The 17,120-nt window shown below is 42.6% G+C and overlaps 1 protein-coding gene across 49 annotated transcripts in view; it reads left to right on the top strand.

Moving 5' to 3' along the window:
• Map4k4 (mitogen-activated protein kinase kinase kinase kinase 4) overlaps positions 1-17,120 on the top strand; it is a 137,555-nt gene that overhangs the window by 97,248 nt on the left and 23,187 nt on the right. For 8 of the 49 annotated variants that reach the window (XM_075980347.1, XM_075980305.1, XM_075980310.1 and 5 more), the window contains exons 12-17: positions 364-574; positions 9,625-9,786; positions 12,620-12,706; positions 13,252-13,467; positions 14,173-14,334; positions 16,633-16,866. In XM_075980347.1, coding sequence (XP_075836462.1) covers positions 364-574; positions 9,625-9,786; positions 12,620-12,706; positions 13,252-13,467; positions 14,173-14,334; positions 16,633-16,866 — 1,072 coding nt within the window. The remainder of the gene's footprint in view (positions 1-363; positions 575-9,624; positions 9,787-12,619; positions 12,707-13,251; positions 13,468-14,172; positions 14,335-16,632; positions 16,867-17,120) is intronic. The other 41 variants (XM_075980325.1, XM_075980352.1, XM_075980323.1 and 38 more) reach the window with 8 other exon arrangements.

Raw genomic sequence — 17,120 nt, 5'->3', positions numbered from 1 at the left:
GAAGGAAAATGAAGGAATGCTGAGCACCAGTGAGTGCCATTTCTTTGTGATGATGGAAAATAAGAGGGCCAAAGAGAGACCACTGAAATGATAGAAAGTGAGCTCAGTCTTCCATTGTGTTGTTGAATTGATAGAAATGCCTACTAAGCATCTAGAACTGATTTTTCAGACATTACTAATGATAATGGATGATGCAAGCCTTCTGAGCTGTAAACATAGTTGTCCCTGACCTGTTGATTGAACGCCTGGGTCAAGTTCTCATTAAGAGAATTGGGTGTAGAAGAGGAAAAGGATGCCCATGCTCTTGGCGCCCTCAGAGCCAAGGTGATGCGTGAAGCCCTGATAGCCCTCTTCACTCTGCAGTTCCATTGTCAATGTGCCTGGAGAGTCGACTCTGCGCCGTGATTTCCTGAGACTGCAGCAGGAGAACAAGGAGCGTTCTGAGGCTCTGCGGAGACAGCAGCTTCTTCAGGAGCAACAACTCCGGGAGCAGGAGGAGTATAAGAGGCAGCTGTTGGCGGAGAGGCAGAAACGGATTGAACAGCAGAAGGAACAGAGGAGGCGGCTGGAAGAGGTAGGAGACATCCGCGTTGGTCTTTTCCTTTTCCATACTCATGTCTGTTGGTTACCAGACACCCCGCCAGGTTGCCGAGGTGATGTGGTACTGAGACAATAGGTGCAGGCCCTGTTGTAGCCATTCAGACCTTCTGAAGGGAAGCTTGTGCTTTGGTCTGGCAGGCTTCACATTCCTGGACCTTAGAAATGTGTTCCTTGTAAAACATGCTGAAGACCTGCCCAACACTTAGTTTACATGTGTATTTTGAGGTGTAGAACTCCATTGTCCTGAAGATGGCACCAGACCAGCTTTCTATAGTGTTTCCATTGTGTTTAAGTTGACTTGCTTAGACTTGACCTGATTTCTTTTCCATTCTCGGCTTTTGGATCCCAATTTTTTATTTTTCTGACACTTAAGACATATATATATATATATATGGAAAAGATTGTTCTCAAAATGCCTTAACTTTGGGGTGGATTTAAGAGTAAAAAATTCAGGCCAAGAAGATGGTTCCATGGATGTAGATTCATGCCACCAAGCCTGACAACTGGAGTTTGGTCCCTAGGTCCTAGGTAGTATATTAGAGAGAATGAACTCTAGCAAGTTGTCTTCCTCCACACGTGTGCTGTGACACGTGCATTGCATGTACTACACACACACATACAACAAATGTATTTTTTTAAAAAGGAGTAAGAAATTCAGAAAACAGAATAATTTTGTTCTGTGGCAGGCAAGTGCAGTTTACACCATGTTAATTTACACCATTAATATTCTCAGCATTGGTAATGTAGTTATTTAAAGGTTTTTATTTTTAATTCACAGAAATGTAGTTTCCCTGTGATTCACTTGAGAATCAAGAGTGTTTTGATTTTCATTTCTTGACTGCCTTTTATTTACTATGCCATAGCCCCTAATTTCTCACAATCATTTGTTTCCATTTGATTTGAACATACTTTTTCCGCCTCTATAATTTTTTCCTAGTAGAAGAATCATCAGAAATAAAGCCCTGTAATGACATTTCCAGTGGGATTTACTTTAAATAACTAAGCATGCTGTTGCGTAGGTCATGCAGCGAGTATGCTGGCACGGTGTCTTTTTTTATCCTGTGGCTTTGCTCACTGCTTGGAAACCAGCGTGTGCCTCACAAAGGGAGATATGTAAATACTCTGAACTTTATAGTGAAAAAATTAAGTGTTTGTAGGACTTTTAAAAGCTTACTCGCAAATCTCTTTAAAAGATTTAAGTCTTGCCGGGCGGTGGTGGCGCACGCCTTTAATCCCAGCACTTGGGAGGCAGAGGCAGGTGGATCTCTATGAGTTCGAGACCAGCCTGGTCTACAAGAGCTAGTTCCAGGACAGGCTCCAAAACCACAGGGAAACCCTGTCTCGAAAAACCAAAAAAAAAAAAAAAGATTTAAGTCTTTTCTTACTGTTTTGTGAACAGACTGGAAAACTTGGATGAGTTTGGAAACTCACTGCAGGTACTGGGATGAGCTCTGACCCTGTCTAGTTCCACTGCCCAGGCAGGTGGGAAGGGTTGCCCTATGGGGATATGATGAACTGGATTGTCTAGAGTTTGTTTGTAACGCAGGCAATGACAGTGGCTTTCAGGCTGTAGTAGTGAGATTGGCATCTCTCCTCTCTGTGAGGTAGGCAGTGAGGATCACACAGTGAAGACAGCTGAAGTTCGTTGATGTTTTTGGGTCATTTGTTTCACTCAGTACATTGATGCCTAGTGGGTTAGAGATGTCTGCTTTGCATGTTTTTCTCATGTTTTGCCAGTTTATGATCGAGTGTAAATTCATACTCAGGGTCACCGCTGATTCCACTTTTCCTAAACATAGGGGAGGGGCTGGAGAGATGCTCGGTGGCTAAGAGCACACTTGTTGCTCTTGTAGAGAAACCCAGATCTGGTTCACAGTACCCACGTGTGGGTTACAATCATTCATAAGTCCATGGGCACCAAGCACACACATGCTACACATGCAGGCTAAACACTCATTTGCTAAAAGAGAAATAAAGAAAGAAAAATAGAGGAAATGTGGTGTTAGGGTAGTTGGAGGGGTGAGAATGAGGGGATGGAGTTGATCAAAACATTATATGTATGTGTGAAATTCTCAAACAATAAAAAAGAAACCTTAAAAATAGAGCTAGGCACTGGAACGGCAAGTGTTCTCACAAACAGAATCTGCTTGTTGGGATTCTAGGAGGTCTAGCTCCTTTTCCTTAATTGGAGGCAGTTGTAAGCATTGTTTGCACTTTAGCTTCCAGAAAGGTAATTTGGGAATCTTTGAGGCTGAGTAATTTGTAACCCTTTCAACAAAAGGCTATGTTAGCCCCCCTTTTAAATGGAAATAAAAATTCCTTTAAAAAAAATTCCCATTATAAACAATGTAGGTGAAGAAATGCAGCCCCATTCATGAGATGAGTGAATGTTGGGCCACTGAGATGGCTCAGAGCTTCAGTCCCTGGGACCCACATGACAAAAGGAGAAAACAGACTCTTCAAGTTGTCTTCTGACCTCCATGTGTGCACTGTGGTAGCATGCTCTTCACATGTGCATACTAAATAAACATAATTTAAAAATTCCCAAAGCCTAAATAATTTCCTTTCATTAGGCCAGCCAGAAATGCTTTAAAATGAGGAGTAAGGGGCCATGGTGCAGAGCCCCCCCCCTTTTGCCCTGCTTTAAAACTAGTCTTGCTGCAGCTAGGTGTGTCCTCTTTCTTCCTAGCAGAGGCCCATTATATTTCAGTACTTGTGTGCCTCTCCCTTAGCTAGGAGATACCAGCTGCTCCTTCTGTTTGCTGGTGTGTTATACATGGCGTGCAGATGCAGCATTCGCCTCAGAGGGAGTGACCATGGCTAGGAAGAGTCCGTGTTACCCCAATACCCTACTACACATTACCTTTACGTTACATACCTAATCACATATTACCATTACATCACAGCTTTATGAAGTTGTTGTGATTGAGCAAAGACAAACAAGTCAAGATGCTTCTGTCAGGACGACTTCCTAGCTTTGCTAAGGAGAGCCTATTACACACCCCAGGCCCTGCTCTCTGATGACCTCCTAACCTTTGTTGGAAGCAAAGGATTTACCTAGTAATCATGGCTATTAGGTCAGACACAGTGGGCAGGGAATGGTTATTAAAGAGGCTAAAGACAGCCAAGAAGCTCGTCTCCCAGTAGTTCCGGTCAGCCAGCAGCCTTGCAGAATCTCCAACACAGGAGCTTGTTCTTACATCTCAGCTCACGTAGGTATCTGGGAACTGGTTTTCTAGTTTTGTTGCTTTCTGCTTTTCCTGTCACATTCTCTTAGTGCCAGGAAGGAGTCCACGCGGGCCAGTCTTTCCATAACACTCTTGGCTCCCTTCCCTGCTGCTGTCCCCTCTCTGTCTGTGAACACTGCAGTAGGATACCCACTCTTCCCTCTTGTGTCCTTTCCTCAGCAGGGTGGACATGTAGTGTGTGCTCAGTAGAGTCCCTCTCCCCAGGAGGACACATGGATTATTCAGTTTAGAGGGGCAGGTGGAAGTGAATACATTAAAAGCAAAGGGAAGTGAGAGAAAAGAAAATTTCTTTGTGAAGTGGGGTTAGCATTAGGCAGACATAGTTTCTCAGTAAGAGTTAATAAGCCATCCTGTGTCTGTTGTGTTTTTTGGCTCTGAGATCATAGAAGGGAAAATTTGAACTCCTTTGCCTCAGAGAATTTTCAGAGGCTTTCCACACATTTCAAAGGAATAAGAACCATTTCCTCACTTGCCTTCATACAAAAGGCCATTGTTGTGCAAACATCAGCATCTGACAACAGGGTCGGCCTTGGCCTGGCACTGCCTTTTTCACAGCTCCCGCTTTAAAGATCTGCTTTATCCCTGGGCCTGGCAACCCAGGGCCGAAGCTAAGGCCTTGCCTAGTCCAGTTGGCAGTGATTGTCTTGTTCATAAGAACCTCTTGTAAGTTCTTGATGTTCTTTTGACGTGCAGTCTTGTGCTTTTATTTTTAGTTAAATTTGGTGAAGAATTTAATTCAGCAAACATTGGTATCTTAAGATGGGGAGGATTTTCTTTTGGGAAATTCCAGTCATTTTTTTTTCTCTTTTAAAAGGTGATCAGAACTGTAACATAAGCAAACACACTGTCACCTGTATGCAGTAGCATGTTCTCAAGCCTCTTGAATGGAAGTAATTAGAATATTGCTAACACTAGTAAATCCAGGTCATGTGTGAATGGGCTTTCGAGCTGTATTGGTATGGCAGACTTGGGGAAGATTTTAATAGCCCAAAAAGTATGCATTTACTCTGACACACTTAAGAACACTTCAGTAATAAGAAAATCTGTGATTTGAGAGACCTTGAGAATCATTCTTATAACATTATGCAGTCTTTCACTTTGATGTTTGTTAAATTGATGCAAGAAAACAAGACAAGATTAAACTATTATATTTGTAGTTATTAACAGGAGATTCATTTCATTTAGGTTATTTTCTTTCATGAAAACAGCCTTTCATATTAATCATCTGTTAAGAGATATTTAGGGGGCTGGAGAAATGGCTCAGAGGTTAAAAGCACTGGCTACTCTTCCAAAGGTCCTGAGTTCAATTCCTGGCAACCTCATGGTGGCTCGCAACCATCTATAATGAGATCTGGTGCCCTCTTCTGACCTGCAGGCAGAATACTGTATACATAATAAATAAATGGACCATTAAAAAAAAGAGCTATGTAATAGAATACATTTAGAAAGTCAGTTGTTTGGATTCTACTGTTAGGGTCTTTCTGAATGTGAAGAACTTTGGTTGCTCACAACTGTCCTGTTGATTCTTGGTCAGATTCTCAGACTCCGGGTCTTGGGAGGATGGTGGGGAGAGTGTGCAGTGTAGCAGTGCCTCTGTCCTGTGGTGTCCACCTCTCTGCCCTGCCCTGGAGGTGCATTTGCCCTTTCTCTCCCCAGATACTGCCAAGACCACTCATTGCTCCACTTACCTAAGGGGTTGAACATTGGTGATTCTTTCTGGACCTGTCTTCTTTTTCTCCTCCCTAAATTAGAGCAGTCTTATACTCTTGTTTCAGTTTATACTTGTGAATATTCAAGTCTATTATGGATGGCAAGTAAGAAAGAAATTGTCTTATTCTTTGCCTTGGCCATTCATTCATTCTTCCTCTAGGCAAGACTTGCTTAATGGGATAGTCTCAGGAATTTTTGCATGTGCCTCATTGTTCAAATTTATCTTCATATGTCCATGATACTTGCTAATACAGGTTTCTCAAGTGGATAAATCAGTCATTTCTAGGCCTGTGTGTATCTCTGAAAAGTGACTGTTGATACTGTACTTATTTGAAAATCGATCCTTATATGTGAGGTCTCTGAGTCTCGGATACTTTATTATTATTATTTTATTAGTTTTCTTTTATTGGTTTTATTGAGCTATACATTTTTCCACTCCCCTTCCTTCCTCCCTGTTCTCTTCTATCCTTCCCTTGTCCCCCACACTCCTGATTTACTCAGGTCTTACACTTTGGACCACTCAAAGACCTTATGTCCTGAGAAACAGAGGCTGTGCTTTGAAAATATGATACCCTACCCACATATACCAGCTATTCCTCAAGCTTATCTGTACTTTATGCAAAGATTATCGTAGGATTTGATTGAGTTTCAACTCTGAATAGATAGTTCTGTCTTCCATCACTCTGAGTGTGAGATGCTGAGTACAACCACAACAGTTTTCTCCAGGATGCCATGTGCTTGTCACGAGTCGGATTTAATTTAAATTAAGGCTGACAGGGGAGCTCAGTAGTAGCTGAGCATTGCCTGGCATGTTTGAGGCCTTGGAGTCAATCCCCAGCGCACACACACACGCGCGTACACACATACATGCACGTGCACCCTATATTCCCCTCAGAAAGGTGATGTGTACATGGAGAAGGCTAAATATAACCATGCTTTCAAAGGACTTAAATTTCTAAAACGTTTCATTTAACACTAAGAAGAAAATTCCTTTTGAAAACTTTCAGTCAATAGTTGAGGTTTTTCTTTTTAAGATTTATTATTTTATTCTATGTGTATGGGGTTTTACTTATGCCTACCTATGCACACAGTGCCACAGTGGCCAGAAGACAGCATTAGATCCTTTAGTGGTCTGGAAGTCCCGGTCCCTGACCACCACCCAGGCTAACTCAGAGAATGCTTCTCGGGAGCGAGGATTGAAAGATTTCTATAATAGCTTGCACAGTGTCTGAAGGTAATTCTCTTTTATTATTCTTAGATCTAATTCTCTTGTCCTAATTGTCTATAGTTCTCTAGCTTCTAATTCTTCAGTTCCAATTCTATAATTTTAAATCTTTGGTTTCAATATTCTGTTCCAATTCTCTGTAGCTTCCTGTTCAATCTAGCCTGAATACACTTTCTACAGGAGGCTTGAAGTTTTAATTTAAAAATTACAGGAGTTACATCTCGTTGGTAAGAAGCACATTCCTTTGGGTGAGTGACAAGGGGAGAGCCCTTTACCATGGCCACACAAAGCTTCAAGGTCTCTGGAGTGACTGTGACCAAAGGGCAGGCACAGTGCCCAGGGAGATGAGCTATGAGACACAGTTTCATCAGCTACTCTTGGCAAGTGAAGAAGTGATAGGGTTTTTTAGACTTTGTGTTAGTAACTTTGGTTAGGCACCCACGACTCTGAACTTGTGCAGAGCTGTAAAGTTTTAAAACGTATACTCCATTCACAAAAACCTTTAGTTTAGTTTGAACTTGCTCTAAAAAACGAGCTGATTGTGTACAGTTTGTCTTAGATTGAGGAGACATTTGTTACTTTCTTGTTAGTCGGAGTAAAGGGAACAAAGCGGCTTCTAAGTGCCTCACAGTCCTCGTGGGATAATAGATCTAGTTATGAAGCATATTTTAGCATATTTCTATATATATCAAAATCATACAGCTTAATGAGAAGTCATCTTCCTGACGATCCATAGATATATGTGTGCCCAGTAGATGGAATATTTTCAGGAGATAAACACACAGGCAGTGGGAAAACATCCAAAGCTGCTCTTAGGGAGGAAATGAAGTGACTCATGAGAGAAATTACAGAAGAGTCAAACAGTTGTCTACAGTGACCCCATGGCCTTACCAAGTAGGGCTCCCATCAGAGGGTCACTCATCTGATAATAGGTCAGCCTATTGGACACTAGTTATCACCTGCTGTATACTCCCATGGCCTCCAACAAGATCCCCAGGAATTGGAGTTACAGATAGTTGTGAGCTACCCTGTGAGTGCTGGGAACTGAACCTGAGTCCTTTGGAAGAGGAGCCAGTGCTCTTAAGTTCTGAGCCAGCTCTCAAGCCCCTGAGGATGGTTTTTTTAACTTGTTGTTTGTTTTAATGTAGTAAGAATTCCTGAAGTGTTTAAAAACTCTTAGAAAATAGGAAAAGAAGAAAAGACAAATTTATGGGTAATAGAACAAAAGAAAACCAATTGATCCAGGAGCCCCACATTGCCTTTAGACATTCTAAGACATTGGTGTGTTGGGAAGAACATACAGTTAAACAAATAGTTAAACAAAATTTCTAGCTCTGAGAAATACATTTATGTCAGGCATGTTCTGCCATTCCAGAACTCAGAAAGAGGCAGGAGAATTGAAAATTCAAAGTCAGCCTGGGCTACATAGTAAACCAAAAATCAAAAACCAAAAGATACGGTTTCTGAGTTGAAAAACTTAATACATACACAGCACACGGTTGAAAACACGAAGAAAGAAGGGCCCACGCGAAGGCCCATGTCATCTTCGAGTCTCTGTATTGAAGACAGAAAGGGGCTCCTAGAAGCTGCAGAGCAGGCACTTTGTGGTCCTGTTGCAGGTACCGAGAGTCAGCGTGGACCTCGGTTGGGCAGACTGCACAGTCTCAGTGGGACATCACCCCCGTCCAGGCCCAGCACACACAGGACATGCCTTAGACGCTGCTGGAGTATGGGGAAGATTCAGAAGGGGTACTAAGCTCTAACAGATCCTTATGTTGTGTACCCACTGTAACCTTGTGATATGGTATTTTTATTTAGTCTTGTTGTTAGCCACAGTAGCACAGATAGAATTCGTGAGCTGTATCAGTTTTCTCTCTCTGAAAAAGTGATATATTCTGTAGAGGTGTTGTCCAGTGGAGTAGCCACTAATAAACTCGTTTCCTTATGCGTGCAAGCTACAATTTAGCGGTAGTGTTCGCCATGTATTAGACAGTGCTGGTTGAATGTTAGCATTTCCCATATTCACAGAAAGAACTAATAAACTTTAGACTCCACAGCATGTTAGTGCTTTGCTGACAGGTACTGTGTCATTTTGCAAGAACAGTTAGGGAAGTAGCTGTGTTGTTGTTGTACACTGCGTGCATGTCTGGAGCGGGCCGAGTCTACCGAGTTGGTTCTACACTCTGTCTGTCAGGGGGTGCTAGGTGGAGCGTACTTAAGAATGAGCCTTATAGGGAGAATGGCTTTTCCAGCAGAGGCTTTTTGGCCAGTGACATTGGACAGGTCATTTTATTTTTCTGAGCCTGTTTTCTGTGTAGTCGCAATGAGTTACAGTAGGAATGAGATCCTGACTTCCCAGGGTTGTAAAGAGAATTATAACTTTGAGATATTCCCAGCAGTAATAGTGATCCTTTTCTTTGCTGATGCTCATTTCTTTCTGTTCTTTTTTCTCGTGCATACTTCTAATTTTTAAGATATTTTTTGTTTTTTTTCTTCTTTGTCCTTTTTTTCTACCCTCTAATCATTTATTTCTTTCTGTTCTGATTTAAGAGTCCTAGATAGTGATGCCATTAATAACAATGAATGGTGGAGTTCAGTAGGCAGTGAGGATGATTGGAGTCAAAGCAGAACAGAAACCCTGTAAGAGCTCAAAGGAACGTTACACCTGTGACCAGTAGTTATGGGGAAGCTGTTAAGTACATGGTACATGTAGAACACTTGGTCAGAAGAGGCTGCAGGGTCCAGGAGTTTCGCTCATTGACACCTGTTTCTCACTGTCGGCAAATCTCCGAGGACCACAGCCAGCGGATCCCTGGTAACTCCACAGTTCTTCTTCTGCAGCAACAAAGAAGAGAGAGGGAAGCCAGGAGGCAGCAGGAGCGAGAGCAGCGAAGGCGAGAACAAGAAGAAAAGAGGCGTCTAGAGGAACTGGAGAGGAGGCGCAAAGAAGAAGAGGAGAGGAGAAGGGCTGAGGAGGAGAAGAGGAGAGTGGAACGGGAGCAGGTTAGTTTATCAAATCGTAGTGTTTGTTATCCTGTTGAGCTGGAGACTGGGAACCAAAAGTACTCTCCTGTGTGCATTCATGTACACTCAGAAGTTTAGGTTAGTGTTTACATTGGAAGCACTAATGACTTGACTCCTTATCTTCAAAAAGAATAGAAACTAATGCAGTGAAGAGACCCCTTGAAACTAGCCAGAGTCCTGACGAGTGTGACATGTGACAGATTTCTGCATATATGTTCACAGACTCGGCTTACATACTGTGAACTCCAGGTATCTGGGAGTTAACTTTTTAGACAAGGAAATTAAAAACCAACTGTAAGGGAATTTTTAATACATGTTTGAAATATCTAGTGACTGAATGCATTTTCAAACATATATTTGTAATATTAAAGATTTTTTCGATATAGTTTAACAGAAACAGTTTTTGTAATGCTTTCAATTTTAGTATTGCTTTCTAGTTTATTTGTAAATTTCTTAAACCATATGTAAACAAAAAATAACTTTTCTTAGTTTATTTGGCTTTCCTGTCTTTGAATTGATCATTCTTTGTTTTGAGCTTTGAATAAAGAAGAAACTCAATGAATGGAAACCATTTGAACAGTGCTTGGATTTCAGATTTAAAGTACTTTCAGACCATGATTTTAACTCCAGATGGGATGATCCAGCTGCTGTTCTTGGTTCTCCTCCTGGACCTTGAGTGTCTGAGCTTGGGTCTGCATATACACCACTGTCTGTTTGAACGTCCGTGATACAGCCTACGTATTACTGTCTACTTCTTGGTGCTTAACAGCATTGCTTGTTTGTTTGTGGTGGCTGTCATTAATATTTTATCATGTTTATCCCTGAGGGCTACAAATTTGTGAAAATGCCACTTGTCAAGAAGTCACCGGGGTGTTGCTGTGTTTGATTGTGAGAGGCTTGTGAGGGTGGTGCTTCCCCTTTAATTCTGTGGTGGAAGTTGCAGTTGTTCAGATATTGTGAATAGGGGCTGGTGAGCTTGCCCAGCAGGGGAGAGCACTGGCTGCTCCTCCAGAAGACCCGAATTCAGTTCTTAGCACCCACGTGGCCCCTTAGGAACCCCGTCACTCCAGTTCCAGGGATCCAGTGGCCTCTTCCTGGAATGCATACACATGGTCTACAAATATTCATGTAGGCAGAACACTCATAAATACAAAATAAAAATAAATCTTAACCTTAACTGGCAAGTACTCTGCACTTTAAGGGTTTCTTAAAATTGTTTCTGTTTTCTGCTTTTCCTTTTCGATTCCTAAAAAGTAGTACACATAGCATTCCCATGCAAGTGTGTGTTCCATCTTCTCTGATCATTGTATGTCAGAATCTTTGTGGTTTGGATAGCATGTGATTTTTTTTTCCCCTCCAGTTTTCTTGCATTTTAAAGGAAGAACATGGAAGATCAAGTTACTATACTCATTTAAATTAGGATTTAATTCTGTTTTGCTAAAACAAAAAAATATATGATTTGATATTCAGATTCTCCTTTTCAGACAGCTAAGGCCAAATGTCCATCACAAAGACTCTCCTTGCTAAGCATGATCCTGGGGAGCCAGGGACCAGGGACCTGGCTTTGGGGACTCAGTCTTTATAAGATACAGTGCCCTGAGGGTGTTTACAGGACATTGTTTTTGTGTTGTCTAATACTCTTCTGGTTAGCTTAAGCATCTGTGCAGCCCATATCTTTGGCTCTTTACTTCAAGGCATGTGCCATGAAACAGGGGCTGGTCAGTAGGAGGCATCTAAAGAAACAGAACCCACCTCCATGGAACAGTTTTCCCACAAGCCCTTTCTTTGCTCCCCTTCTAGGGCGGGTGGGTAGTTTTCACTAATGCAGGGGTGGCAGTGTTTGTTTTCCTGACGGAAAGACTTCTTGTAAAATGCTTTTGCTCCAGAGAGATATTTCATATCTAGCTCATATTCCATTTCTCTAGTGAAGAAACATAATGGAAGGTTGAACATATGCAGCAAATTACTCAGCTTGTTTTTGATGGAACTGAGTTTAGGATCTCCTGATCGCTTTGTTAAAATAAGATAGGTACAGCTTCAAGCTTGAGTATATTCCTGCCTCTTACTTCTTCCCCCAGAGTGGAACTTGAACTACAGACTTTAGGCAGGTCAAAGTAGCATTATTACCTTTGTGTATTATGCTTCATATGTGATTGCCTTTCCCATTGTGATACAGATCTGTCATTTTCACCCGCTGTCGTGCCCGTGCACACGTCTGTGCACAATACACAAACACGCAGACTCATCACCAAGAGCTTGGGCCTGTTTACTTGTAGAGAAGTGCCCGTAGCCTGTGATCCCTGACCATATCCTTCAGACTATAGTCATTCAAGTACCTTTCGAGTCATTAGCAAAAGCACAATTTGTGTTTGGGGTTTTTTTTGGTTTTAGGTCTTAAAACAGATTTGAGTTTTAGTTTTCAAAAGTTGCTGACCCATGCTGTTTAAAATGATGTCACGTAAGCAGGTATTTACTAATCAGAATCCCTTGCTCCTAATTCAGCTCAGTGGCTGTGGAGTCTGTCATCTTAAGAGGAAGACCTCCTTTACAGTTCTGTGTTGGGTGTGGTAATAGCATTGTACAGTAGTGCTCCCACATGGCCACGTGTCACTGGATGCCCTGGCCTCCCTGCACTCACTGGCCAGCTTGAAGCCTTTGTAAAAGTCCCCAGCTAGAGGTTGTTTTTAGGTTAGGTGTGCATTCTTCGGTGAGTTTGCTGTGAAGCTTATTGGAGTAGTTCTTGGTTGCCCACACAGGTGACTGATGCTTTCCTTCTGGATGTATTGACTGCTGGGTAATTTCTGTGTGACAGGAGTACATCAGGCGGCAGCTAGAGGAGGAGCAGCGGCACCTGGAAATCCTGCAGCAGCAGCTGCTCCAGGAGCAGGCCATGTTACTGGTAACGCCCCGCCTCTGTCCCATTCCCAAGCCACAGGGCCTGTCCCTCCCCTGAGTTGGCCGGCTGTGGTGACTCCAGAGCTTTTTGGTTTTATGTGGAAGTCAGGTTTCTAATGAAGATGTCCTCTGTGGTCATGCTGTCAAGCACAGTGTAAACTGGCCTTTGTTTATTTCCCATTAGTAAGTTAACTGCTTTGTTCAGTACGTGCCTGTCATGTTTTAAACAGAACTTGGCATTCAGTGAATGTGAAAGTGCTGAAGGTGTCAGGCTCACCGAGCATGTGTAGAATTTTCGCTGAATTTGTGTGTATATATACCACTGAATCTGATGTTTAATTAAATTCTTTTACTCTGCAATGATGTTACAGTTAGCAAATGCTGTCAGATTTTACACAGGTAACATGCTATTTAAAATCCCAACCATTTGTTTTGCTCTTATACAAGAGGGGAAGTGCTGTTTAAACAAACAAAAATCAAGAAGGGACTCAGAGACGAGATGAGCTCGCCGTGGTCCCCAGATTCAGTGTTGCCCTCTCCCTCTCCAAGGAGTGCCGATGGCGGGAGATGGAGGAGCACCGGCAGGCAGAGAGGCTCCAGAGGCAGTTGCAACAAGAACAAGCATATCTCCTGTCTCTACAGCACGATCACAGGAGGCCGCACCCGCAGCAGCAGCCGCAGCAGCCGCAGCAGGACAGGAGCAAGCCAAGCTATCATGCTCCAGAGCCCAAGCCTCACTACGACCCTGCTGACAGAGCTCGGGAGGTATCTTCTTTCACTTTGCTTAAATGCTGGTCCTGAAAAGGCTCTGAGACGTTCCCTCATGACTGGTGAGAGAGCTGTACCATGAATTTCAGAAGGGACCAGCAAATCACCCGTTTTCTGTGTGGATGCCTCATTTAACAAGTATTAGAGGAATTAGAAGTAAAACTACACAAAAAAGAATGTTTGGCACCATCATTCTTTAGTGTGTGAACAAGAGAAGTGGTCTGGTGTAAGACTAGGATGAAGATCCAATGGACCTTTAGCCTGATTTCTTATTGGGTCAGTTGGTACATTTGGTCACAGCCTCAAACTCAGATGCAACCAAGCCTTCTTCCACCTCTGGGCTAGACAAAAGGGTTTGGTTGCTTCCAGGAGCACTGAGCAGTTCTGGCCTGTAGATGGCACTCTTACTCTACATCCTCCTTCACAGGGCGGAGAGTCAGGGAACAAATTCTCTTACAGATAGAGTAATGAAACTGGGCACGGAGGCTATCTTAGAGGCTGCTTTGCTTAATTTTAATTTTCATAGTTTTTAAAAATCCTGTATCAAATCTTAGCCCTGCTTTTTGCCACCCCTCAGCTGCTCTCTCTCTTTTCTTATAGCTGAAGAGAACAATTTCTCTTAATGTCCTGCTCTTAGACTTCCTTCTTCATCTCTCCTTTCCCTACTAACATGGCGCTATGTCTTCTAATTCTCTGATGCAGGTGGAAGATAGATTTAGAAAGACTAACCACAGCTCCCCTGAGGCCCAGTCTAAGCAAACAGGCAGAGGATTGGAGCCGCCGGTGCCTTCCCGATCAGAATCTTTTTCCAATGGCAACTCCGAGTCTGTGCACCCTGCCCTGCAGAGACCAGCGGAGCCACAGGTAGCAGCAGCAGCCTTTGCTGTGCTGAAGACACATAGTGGCTCACTGGCCACACTTAGTGCATTGTCACGTGGAGAGGAGAGAGCTGCTGTGGCGGTACAGCTAAAGAAGGATATGCAGTCGCACTTCATTGTTTAAGTCATTAGGAACAGTATATCTATAGTCAGTAATTTCATTTTTGCCCTTTTTAACTCAGATGTGAAGTCCCTCCTTCCTCTTAAACAAATACTTTTTTTCACTAGGTTTTTAGAAAGTTGTTTTATTGTGTAAGCACGTTTGAAAAGAACCAGAGGCTCTTCTCTCAAACATTTTAAAGTAAGTGCTTTACTCCTGTGGTCCCCAGTTCCCTGGAGGATGCTTGGAGGCTGAAGATGCCTGAGATCCATGCAGAATTCTGTTTATTTGGCTGAATATGTCTGGGAAAGTCTTTGTTTTTACCAGATTCACAAACACTTCAAGATTCAAACAGGTTATGACCATTAGATTGAATATTGATTTCCTGGAGGAAGTCTTGACAAAGGTTATGACTTTTCTTCAGTCCGTACCATATTCTGCCTTGTCTGAGTACTCAAAAGAGAAACTGCCATGTTGTCTAGGAAGGAAAGTAGATGGCAGAGACATCCTAGGCTGACTGTTGGCCTCAAATCCTAATTCTTGCTCTCTTGCTGACGACAGTGTTTAGATACTCCTTCCATGCTGTTCTGTACTGCAGGCTGCCTCAGACAGATGCTAACTTCCCTGCATTTGCCACTGGAGTTTGCATGTCTCCTAGGACAAAAGTTCGTGGTTTTGAGACAGAAGTAATGATTGTGCTTTGACAAATGCATTCACCTGAGAGTTTGAATGTGCTTTACAATAACAAATCCTCCTATTGGACAGTGGGGTGCTATGGCAAGGGGTCAAGAGGAGCAGATCTGAGGCACAGTATGTAGGGAGAGGGTTTATGTGGGTACAGCAGCAGAGAACTCCAGAGATTAAAAGATGGACAGAAAAAGATACAGCATAGGGTGAGAGAACAGGAACAGACCCAAGTAGAAAAGTTTGGTTGCCACTCGCTCCTAAACTTGGAGCTTGTTTCCTGGTGTGCTGCGTGGTAAATGCACAAGAAGCATTTGTCTTGAAAGTTAAACCCAGCACAAGGGTCAGACTTCTGAGTCTTCAAGAGCAGTAGAATTCAAGAGCTCCTGAGTTACGTGACCTCATTTTTATTTCATGAGTGATTAATACAGTATTTAGAAATAGTCTCCCTTTTCCTCCTCCTTTGCTGAGAGTGCTCTTGGCCTAAGCAAGCACTGTAGAGTGTTCTTGGAGGGAACCTTCTCAGTGGCACCTAACGTTGAGCCCCACTTACTACTGCTTGGTGACACATTTGTTTGTATCTTTCCCAGTGAACGTTTAAAATATTTTAGTAGTATGAAATTGTAACAAAACTAGGATTATATGATCCACTTGTGAGCTATGGAGATTGTGCACGGGGATTTGGCCACAAGTTATATCGGCAGAAGTCAAGTGGGTTAAGGACTTTGTGATTTCAGTTTGCACTAAACACACTGATCAGTAAGTATGTAGCAAGAATTATGAGAATCGTAATGTTGGGCAGTTATTCTACAATAATAAGACAACATTTAATGAAAATATTTCATAGATTTTTGAGAGAATGTTTTTAAAGCAACTGAATAAATTAACTTGGCAAAGTCACCTTCTTGAGTTCTTAATTGGAAGGCACACTTCGACACTGGTCAGCCTGGGGTGACTTGTCATTGGATTTTTTGCTAAAGAAATTTTAATTCCACTTTTTTCATAATTAATATAAAGTCTCAAAGATTAGGAGGAAATAAGAAAAAGCTATTGGTATATTTGGAAAGTCAGTTGTTTGTGTTCTACTGTTAGGGTCTTTCTGAATGTGAAGAACTTTGGTTGCTCACAACTGTCCTGTTGATTCTTGGTCAGATTCTCAGACTCCGGGTCTTGGGAGGATGGTGGGGAGAGTGTGCAGTGTAGCAGTGCCTCTGTCCTGTGGTGTCCACCTCTCTGCCCTGCCCTGGAGGTGCATGCAGCGCACTCTCCCCTCTCGGGGTCCAAGTCTGCAGCATGTGTCTGGTGCTGGTCTCCCTGTGAGTGCGCATTTGCCCTTTCTCTCCTTCATCAGAATTTAACCGGTTTGCTGCTCCATGCCTGACCCTGCGCTGCTCTGATTCCCATTTCACTTCTACTAGCTCCTGTTGGATTTAGTGTTGACCAGAAAAGCTAGTTGTATGCAGAACGCATTGAATGTTTTGTGTTTTGTTTTCTCGTAAGGTACAGTGGTCCCACCTGGCATCTCTCAAGAACAATGTTTCCCCTGTCTCGAGATCCCATTCCTTCAGTGACCCTTCTCCTCCCAAATTCGCACACCACCATCTTCGCTCTCAGGACCCATGTCCACCTTCCCGCAGTGAGGTGCTCAGTCAAAGCTCTGACTCTAAGTCAGAGCTACCTGACCCCACCCAAAAGGCTTGGTCTAGATCAGACAGTGACGAGGTGCCTCCAAGGGTAAGGAGCAGAAAGACAGATGTGTGTTTCTTTTTTCTTTTAAGAGTTATTATTTACTTTGATTATGGGTATGGTGAGTTCACCAGATTTAAAGGGGCAATGAAATTTCAAAGTAACTTTTTATAGAGAGAAAAACATTCCATGTTTAGTCAGTTACATTTAGCCAATGGTCTATTGTTAACTGGTTTAAAACGTAATTGTTAACTGGTTTAAAACGTAATTTAATAAAAAGATTTAAAAGGGGACTAGAGAGA

Source organism: Microtus pennsylvanicus, chromosome 7, assembly GCF_037038515.1.
Source record: "Microtus pennsylvanicus isolate mMicPen1 chromosome 7, mMicPen1.hap1, whole genome shotgun sequence".
Lineage (NCBI taxonomy): Eukaryota > Metazoa > Chordata > Mammalia > Rodentia > Cricetidae > Microtus > Microtus pennsylvanicus.
Note: the sequence above shows the minus strand (reverse complement) of the source record. Positions and strands in the feature narration are given on the sequence as shown.